Here is a 9,267-nt window from a genome sequence, read left to right as displayed (position 1 = left end):
GGGAGAAACGACAGCGGGGCCGCTCGGCAGCAGGGACGCAGCCAGCCCTGGGCTGCACTGCGAGGGGCGATGTCCGGGGTGGGCGCTGGGGAAGGGCAGGGCCGAGGGGCGGAGGACGGGTGGCTCATAAACCCCCAGTCCGCCCCGCCCAGAAGGGCGGGATGAGCTCAAAGCGCAGGTAGCGGCCGGAGCTCCGTTGGATGGTGTAGTTGCCCTCCAGTCGTCTCGTATGGAGACCCGGCTCCTGCTCGGGGCGCTGCTGTGCGCCTGGCTGCCGTCGGGTGAGCTCCTGCCGGGCAGGGCGCGGGGATGAGGTGGGATGGGATAGGAGGGGAGAGAGGACAGGGCAGTCCTGGCCATCGCTAACCTACCGCCTTTGCCTTCCAGCCTTCTCTCCATGGGGCGCCTGGGCGCAGCTCCCTGCCGACGGGGATGTGCCGCTCCGCAGGTAAGAGCTGGCCAGGGCACAGCGGGGCTCTTTCCCTGCCGCGGTGACGAGCCGTGGGAGGGCCGGGACGGGTGGGCTGCCTGGGCCGAGCCAACCCTGCCTTGTTCTCTGCCCGCAGCCGAGGCAGCACCGGGGGACCTCGGACAGGAGAGGGCTTCTCCGCGGCGATGCAGGTATGGGGGAGAGCAGGGCGCTGTGATGGGGCAGCTGGCGGGCACGGCACGGCCGGGAGCTGCGGCATCTCCTCGGAGAGGCTGGGATGTGCAGCTTCCCTCCGAGGAGCCCCGGGAAGAGAGCATCGACTGTGATGCGACCAGGGCTGATGAGGTGATGCGGTGCCGTCGCTCGTGGCCCCAGGTGGTGGCAGGTTTGCCTGGCGAGACCCCTCTGAGGGGGCAGGTGGCGTCGGATCGAGGGATGGCTGTGCTGGCTGTCATCAGGATAATGTGCTACTCAAATCTTGCTTGAATATGTTTGTACATTACTGTGATACCATCAGTATTTCTGGTGGCTGTTCTTTGTAATTCTTAAAGACTTGTCCTCGAATGTGTATTTTATCCCACTCACGAGGAGTGTAATTTATGAATGAAAGAAAACTTGGGGTTTGAAGTGTTTAAGCAATGAGGAAAAACTGTATGATTGTATCTAGAGCTTCAGCTCCTTCAGAAAGCTGTTTGTTGTAGGAAGCATCCTTGCTCAAGGGAAAGCTGAGGTCTGGTCTGGCTCATCCAGCAACAATTGCTTTGTGGGAGCCTTTTTGCTTCTCAGTAAAAGTAAGTGAGCTGGCAGTATCAGATCACTACAGCTCAGCACTCAGGTTTTTGGATGTGATTTATCTTGGCAACTCGACTATATCAATCATGGCACGTTGCTGAAATGTAATTAGGGTGTGTGGTTCCTGCTCCCTTGTTTGAGGGTGGGAAAAGGAAAGTTTGCTTTGTTGTCCTTGTTTGTGGCTCCACAGAGGAGTTGCCTTTCTTTCTGCTTTCTTCCTGCTCTTTCTGGGAAAAACTCAGCAAAGAAAAAAATGTCACATAACTGCAAACAGGTAATGAAATCAACCACCAATAACAGCAAATGCTCATAGATTGAGGTTCTCCCCCTAAGAATTCAAGAAATAGCAATAGACTGTTTGTTTCCTTCTGTGTTAACCTACTGAGCAGGAGTCTTCAGTAAGAAATATGTTTGGGTGACTGGAAAAAGAAAAAAGAACTATTACACTCTTCAGTAGAGTGACTGTACTTTTTATTTCACAATGGAGTTTTTTGATAACGTTGTAGCGAGCAAATATGAAGCAATGAGCTTACTAAAACTGGTAGATTTACTGATAGACTCTGAGGAGATTTTTAAATTTCTTGGTTATAGCTGCTGATTTATTTGTTCTTTCTGAAAGGAGTCTGGAATGGCAATTTATAACACCTCATCTACTACAATGTCCTTATCTCGGACCAGGAGACTTCACAGTATGAAATGTGGACCATCCAGTAAGTTATTTATGTTTCCACATGAAATCTCTTGAACTTTATTTTCTGCATAATTTAATTATTTTTTAGAAAGAAAAAACCCTAAAATAACTAATACAGGTCTTTGTGGTAAAGGAGGTCTGCTCTGATCAATCTCTAAGATCCATAGGAGTGGGATAACTTGTTATGGGGTTTAACGTAGCTTTAAGTTTATACCTGGTTCTGGTTTGATCATTTGAAAGTCTGTTTCTAACTGCAGTTTTTCTAATAAAAAGCTTTTACTAGAGAAATCCGCTCTTGTAGCGATATACCTAAAAAGGTGGATTGCTGCTGGGTGCCATTAAATTGTGTGCCCTGTACCTTTCCTGTGCTTGGAGGTTTTTTGTTTGCTATGTTTTTGCTGAGGTGATCTATGGATGCTCTTCATGTGTATAATCTACGGGTTAGCAAGATAGGGTGCCTTAGCCACCAGCTTGCAGTGGTGGGTATTTTCTTGAGGAATGTGTCTGTTGGTTTTTTGGTTTGTCTTATTTTCACCAATGAAGGGGACAGGCTTAAAATATCTTTGCTGAAGGGTAAAGATCCTCTGTGTTAACTTTACAGAAAGGTCCATGTTATGCTTGTTCTGTACAGAGGAGAAGTATGAGGCAAAATAATTCCTAGTAGTTTTAGTTAGTGATGTGAAACCTGTAGTTTCTCTTCTGTTAGCCTGATGGATTGCACTGGATGTGGGACCTACCTGATAGTGAATAGTGTGGATTTGTACCCTATAGCTTTATAGCACAAAAGGCAAGATATGTGGAATGGACTCATCAGTTGTAGTTAGATTTGTATTATCTCCAAAAACTTTTAATGTCTTTAATACACACTGTTTTCAGGAGCTTTTGAGAAGTGTGCAGCTGGATATGGAGGAACAGTGCAAGAGTTTAGAGAAACATAGTATTGCTCAAATAAGAACTATTACCTATGAACCTCTCTCCAATATATGAAAAAGTCATATATGTTGCATATGGTGAAGTTGCTTTACGAATATAGCACTCTATACTAGTAAAACTCCCTCTTTTGAAGGTTGCATTTGCTTACTGACCAAGAAGTTCTTATGATTTCATTTTTTAAAAACTAAATAAAGCAGCTTACAAAGAGAAGATAAGCAAATCATGCTGAGAAATTTGCTGCCATAATAATAATTTGTTTCCCTGGGTTTATTTTTTTTCTAGTCAAAACTCCTTTAATGGGACTAGGAGATTTCATTTTTTGCTTCAGAGCAACCAGCTGGGAAAAAAAACTTTTAAGATAAGTTATGTTACCATTCAAGTGTGCAATAAAACACATGTACATAAACCCCTTGCAAGACTTCTGTTAAAAAACTCTTGCAAAGGTTTATGTGCAAGTTTATTGCCTCTTAAATAGGCCTAATATTTAAGAAAGGGGAGAAAAAAATTAGAATGAGGGAGAATGAAATGGGTAGAAAATTTCTCATGCTAACTCATCACATGTCTAAGATTCTAAAGGAGGATGCAATTACAATGGCAAAAAATAGATTTCACTGCTCTCTGCAGATGTAATAGTAGAACCTTTTTGTTTTTTTCTAACTCTTAGTTCTATGAGGGAAAAATATTACGTGTGGATTTTCCATTTCTGATGTACTTGCTTTGGAAAGACAATGTTGTTGAAGACCTGCTTTAAAAGTTATTAATGATTGCCCATACTTGAAGGCAAATAAAATTAGTCTTATTAAACTTTTTAAACAGTGTAATATCCAGACCTGGAAGTTTCCTTTTTAAATTCCAGTAAACTCTGTGTGGGAAATGGAATCCATTGTTGTCTGTGTGTGAAAGACATATTGAAAAACAAAACAAAAGAATAACCTGATCTGCTTCATACAAGAACTTAGGTATCATGCTTCAAATACTTAGAAAAATAGTTTCATTTTGGCCTCTCCAATATGAAGAGATGCAAGCTGCTATAAATCTGCCCATGGACTGAGATTTGCACCCATTTGAGGATATATGAAATAGCAGAGCTTTTTTTTGTTAAAAAACCAACTCACCAAACACCAAAAAAAACAGAACAAGAAACAAATCCAAAAAAACCTCAAAACAGAACAGCAAGGTAGGCTGTCAGCTGCTCTCCCCAGTTTAGCAATGTCTCTAAGAAAATAATCTTTGAAATAAAACTATAGTAGAATGAAATATAAGTTCATTATAATCACAGGCAATTCTTGTTGCAAGAATATTTTTTTCTTGCTTTCAGTAGCTCTATGGAGATAAACCAACATGTTTTATGTGGAATGAGTGCATGACTTGTGCAATAGATCTCTTTACCTTTGTATAATATTAGTCAACTGAAAGCAGTTCAGAAAGCGAGGTCATGTCTTATCTGTCAATGAAACAAAAAAGTTGCTACAGCACAAACAAATGCCAAGAGATAAATTCTTGTGTTAGTTTCTTCTACCTAGGGAGCAGGGCATTTAAAATGCTTATCGTAATAATTGACAAAGCTAACACATAAGTTTACATAGCTGTTAAACTTTTAACTTTTGGCACAAATCTGTTTTTCATGCAAAATTAAAAAAACAATAAATGAAGTGAAAAAACCAAACCCCAAACAGAAAACTGCGGAGCTAATATATAAGCATATATAGAACCTGGGACAGGCAAAACAAATTATTTGTGGAAGTATTCAGACTACTGCTGAGAATTTATAATATGTTAAACACTTCAAATTTCTTGTGTTGAAATGCTGTAGCAGGCAGGAGTCACTGTTACTATAGAAGATACTTGTCCCTTACAATGTGTGCTTGAAGACTGATTTGAGGAGATGCACAGGAGCAGAACATTTGCAGCTAACTGGAAGGGTCTTGGAATTGAAAGGTTAAAATTGCATCCTACTCATTCACCTCAGAATCCCGAAGAAAATTTTAGATCCTAGTGTGGCCCAGGACTGTATTGCATCCTGTGGAAGCATGTGCCATCTGCCTGCCATTGCAAGCAGATATTGCAGGCAGATGCTTTCACAGACTATGAAGTTGAAAGGCAAAAGATAATGCATAAAATACTTGCTGTGTTATTTCTCCACAGTCAAAGGCAGCGGAAAGCTCTCAATGAAAGATTGCACCTAGAGAAAGTGTGTGATGGAAATTATGCAGAGTTACAAAACATAAAATTTAAAGAATGTTGACAGCAAAAATTTAAATATTCCATTTTAAGCATAACTTTACCTTTTTTTTTAATGTGTGACTCTAGGTCTAACGTAAGCTTCTTGAAAATTCTTATCCTGATCTACTTTTCTTCATTTTTCCATTTCAGAATAAAATTTAATTTTTAATTAACTGATCATTTTAGTGCTTTTACCTTCAGACAAACCTCCCTCCTACACTTGCATGGAATTTTAAAATATGTCATTTTTTAAAGAATCCTGAAAAATATTTCTTTTTCTATTTCTGTCTATTTCTGTAAATGACTCTCTGGGATTCTAAAACTGTTTGGGTCAAAGTTGGTGTATAGGCACAATCATATGAACTGAGGGCACAGGTTGGACCTTGTATTTACCTTGCTTAAGTAAAACTTTATCACTTTCAGATCTCTAAATTAGTCTTTCATACTTAAACTTTTCTGTCCAAGTGAATCTAGTAATCGATATCCTGAGGAGGAACCTGTCTCTATTGCTTTGCATTAAACTATTCTTTTTTCGTGCCATGTCTTAAAAAACAGTAACAAAATACAGAATTTCAACACTAGTAAGTACTTAATGTTTTAGAGAAAAATAACCTATAGGAAGGTTCACCTCAGCCACAACTCTTCAAAAATTAGGTGTGCTGGTGATAAAGGTGTGTTACAGTGAGGTCAAAACTGAGTTGGAGCATTTGATGGTTAAAGGAAAATCAACTATCTCAAAGTTGATGTGCAAGGGTAATCTCAGTAGTCAGTTGTGTTCTTGAATGAAAGTGCAATAGATGTCTCTTTGATTTAGTATTTTTGTGTGGAATACATATACGTGCTTGCTTTGCAGTTAGATCTTTGTGCTCTGAGGGGTGAGAGTGGTTCTTTAGTGACTGTATCTCACTTCATGCTGAAGGGCTTCACACTATATAAATTACTCTGAACTGTGCTTATTTTATTCTTCACAGACATTAGATCAGAAGAATAAATCATGGATAAGCAAGCCAGGGCATAGAGTTCATTTGCAACTGAAATAGATTCAAGAGGTCTTAAGTACTCGTTAGAGAAGAAGTAATGCAAGAAAGTAAAGTAAACTGTGTGCACAGTATCATAGATGCAATATATGTATCTATAATAATATTTCAAAATAAATGTGTATTTTGATGAAGATGCAAGATGGCTTTGGACAGTTTTCCTGATGCTCCTAAAGCATGTCTCTTCAGAGAACATAAGCAGTAGTCACTTGTGTGAAGGTGGACACTAATCTCCAGAAACCCTTGCAGTGAAGTGCAAACAGTCACACTTTTTCAAAGGCTCTGATAAATAATGGGTTTAAGATCCAGCTACTGCTTCTAGAGTGGCAGCACTGGCCTCAAGGCTCTTACTGCCTGACACTGAAGAATTTAGAAGGAGGATGAACTGAAAAGGAGGTTCATGCACCCAAGGGACTAATATAACCCTATGTGCATATTGTGGCAGCCTATTCAGTAATTACCAGATGGTTAGAATATTTAAGCTGTGAGGAGAGAGAAGAATTCAGACCTGTGTTACGAGATGATCCTGCTCAATAAAGAGGGAATTTGGGATGAGCAGCCTCATGACTGCGGTGGTCATATTCTGCAGGTTGTAGTGGCAACAGGTTAGAAATCCCTTAATTACCTATGTGAGTCAAATCATATTACTTAGGCCTACCATTTTCTGCTAGAAAAGTCTCACAAGTTTTCAGTTTCAGATTCCAACCCAATGTGCTCAACTGGCATAATGTCAAAGGGGAAAGAGGAGCTGAGAACTTTTTAGTAGGTGTCACTTTCAGGTAAATGAAAGCCACAATATTCTTCCATAACTTTTCCCAATTCTAGTTTTCATTTATTCTTGATGTTTTTTTCCTTTTTTGCAGATATTAAAATGTTTCTCACATCTCTGGGGCAGGCATGACATAACCTTTCCATAAACTTTTCCATTTGACATGGTCATGTGGGTTAGCTTGTTTAGGGAACTTATATTCCTTTAATGACAAAGATCAGAATTTGTTCCTGATATCCTAGGAAGTATTTCTGTGTTAATTGAGTGGAGTTATATGATTCAAGGAGGCCACTTTGTTTACAGTAGTAGGAGCACTAAATGTGATCTGAAACAATGCTGCTTTTCTCAGTACATTTCTAAGGATAACTATTATTTGCACACACAGCTCTTCTATGCAGTGTAAGGAAACATACTTTACAGTGATGTAAACAGGGATATAAAGAAATACAAGAGCTATAATTATCATATTTTCTTAGAATCTTACATACTTAGAATCATACATACAGAGGAAAACTTTGTAAAGAAGAAAACACTCATCACTGAGTCATTTCACCTCCAATTCAGATTTAACTCCCTTTCTCTCTAAAAGAGAGCCAGAGAGATCCTTCCTGATGACAACAAGGGCCCCCAGGCCAGCTGTCTGTGTTCACAATCTGAATATACATGGCTTGAAGCAGGTTACCTGAGCCACACTTAGAGGGGAATCATTCAGCCTGAAACATCAAAAGGGGGCTAACTTCCTCTACAGCCAAGAGGAACATGACTTGCAGTCTAATTGCACATTATTGTAACTGGACAGGCAATAGGGCAGAATCTTAGAGAAGCAAAGAATGGAGGCCTGAGCTCTGGTTACTCAAGTCTCACAATGCTCAAGATGAAAGAGCAGAATGTCTGCCTCTCTTGACAAGAGGAACAAGGCTTTTGCATTATTGACAAGATTGGTCACTGTGAGTATGTAAATGAGACTGCTCAGTCAGAGTAAGTAGGAACCTTTCTACATGCTGCTTACATTAGTTTTTATTGAACTTGGGCTGGCCAGGCAGGGAAAGTAGCGTTGCCTTTTGCTTTGTCTACCTGCTTTGTTCTTTTCAGCATGGCCTCTAGTTTTTTGGTGTTTTTTTTTTTTTCCCCCCAGTGTATATGTGGAGTGCGTGTTGAAAACAAAGGTATCAAAATTAATTGTTTGGATATTTTTAAAGTCTTCAAGTAACTCATTAGTATTTTTAAGATGATTGCAAATGGAAATAGCACTAATGAAATGTGCTGTCAAATTTTGTTGGAACTTGGTAAGGGTTCTGTAAACTTGTAACTGAAGATAGTATTTTGTAAAAATCACATGGCTTTAAGTAGATGAACATGTAAGCTTTTTTCTTTAATTATATTTTGCTGTAATATTCTTGATGTCTTCCTCATTCTAACATTATGGTATTTAGCATGGCGTAACGATAATGTCTTGAAATTGGAAGAGAGTAGGTTTAGATTAGATATTAAGATGAAATTCTTTACTGTGAGGATAGTGAGGTACTGGAACAGGTTGCCCAGGGAAGTTGTGGATGCCCCATCCCTGGAAGTGTTCAAGGCCAGGCTGGATGGGGCTTTGAGTGACCTGGTCTAGTGCAAGGTGTGCCTACCTATGGCAGGGGGATTGGAATAGATGATCTTAAAGGTCCCTTCTAATGCAAACCATTCTATGGTTCTATGATTATTTTTCAAGAATGATGTGTTTATAAAGATAAAGAAAAGAGGGCTGAGTCTTTAGTTTGTCTCTTCCTGAAACAGTTTCTTCTGAGCAACTTGTCTGCAGCAAATGCAATCTCAATTTGTGTTCTAAAGTGCAAAAATTACATAATTATATAATAGGCAATTATTAAAATTCAAATCCTTTCCTAAAAAAACTTTATAAGAACAAGTATCAGCAAAATAAGTGAATAGATCACAATTGTTAAAAAAAGATTCAAGCACAAAATTTGAATTTGGTAGCAAGAAACTTTATTTCTGCTTGTGCACATCTTTGCTTAAACTGTGAAAACTTGTTTGGTCATATTTTGATGGGGATCTTCCCAGGGAAAATAAAAAACCCAGCACCTCCCCACCCCAAGCCCAAACCTGTCAAGTTGCAAGTCAGGGATCTGTGTCTTTATGGAAAGTGTTTGTGGTTCGTATAGTTAGAAGCTGCAAGATACAAGGAGGACAGGCAGGTGAAAGATATACAGCTGACATCTGAACATTTGTATTTCTAATGTATTGTATTTGCTCTCATCCTGGCAGAGCTTACCCATAGGGTGTTACTAGTATAAGTAAGGATATAGGCACTGTGCTTTTTTTGTGTGCAGTACTTGTTCACTTCATCTATTCGTCGCTTAGGGGACTGAAAACATGTCAGACTAACACA

At 39.7% G+C, this 9,267-nt stretch overlaps 1 protein-coding gene across 1 annotated transcript in view; it reads left to right on the top strand.

Annotated features, from left to right (window-relative positions):
• The window catches only part of OTOG (otogelin), a 99,857-nt gene continuing 90,590 nt past the window's right edge, over nt 1–9,267 (top strand). Inside the window, exons 1-4 of the mRNA XM_051803979.1 lie at nt 1–281; nt 388–448; nt 567–621; nt 1,842–1,932. Of these exons, the coding sequence (XP_051659939.1) occupies nt 230–281; nt 388–448; nt 567–621; nt 1,842–1,932 (259 nt within the window). The 5' untranslated portion in view covers nt 1–229. The remainder of the gene's footprint in view (nt 282–387; nt 449–566; nt 622–1,841; nt 1,933–9,267) is intronic.

The sequence above is a fragment of the Manacus candei genome, unplaced genomic scaffold, assembly GCF_025592945.1.
Source record: "Manacus candei isolate 608988 ecotype Guabito, Panama unplaced genomic scaffold, ASM2559294v1 h1tg000060l, whole genome shotgun sequence".
Taxonomy (NCBI): Eukaryota; Metazoa; Chordata; class Aves; order Passeriformes; family Pipridae; genus Manacus; species Manacus candei.
This window is presented reverse-complemented; position numbering and strand designations above follow the sequence as displayed.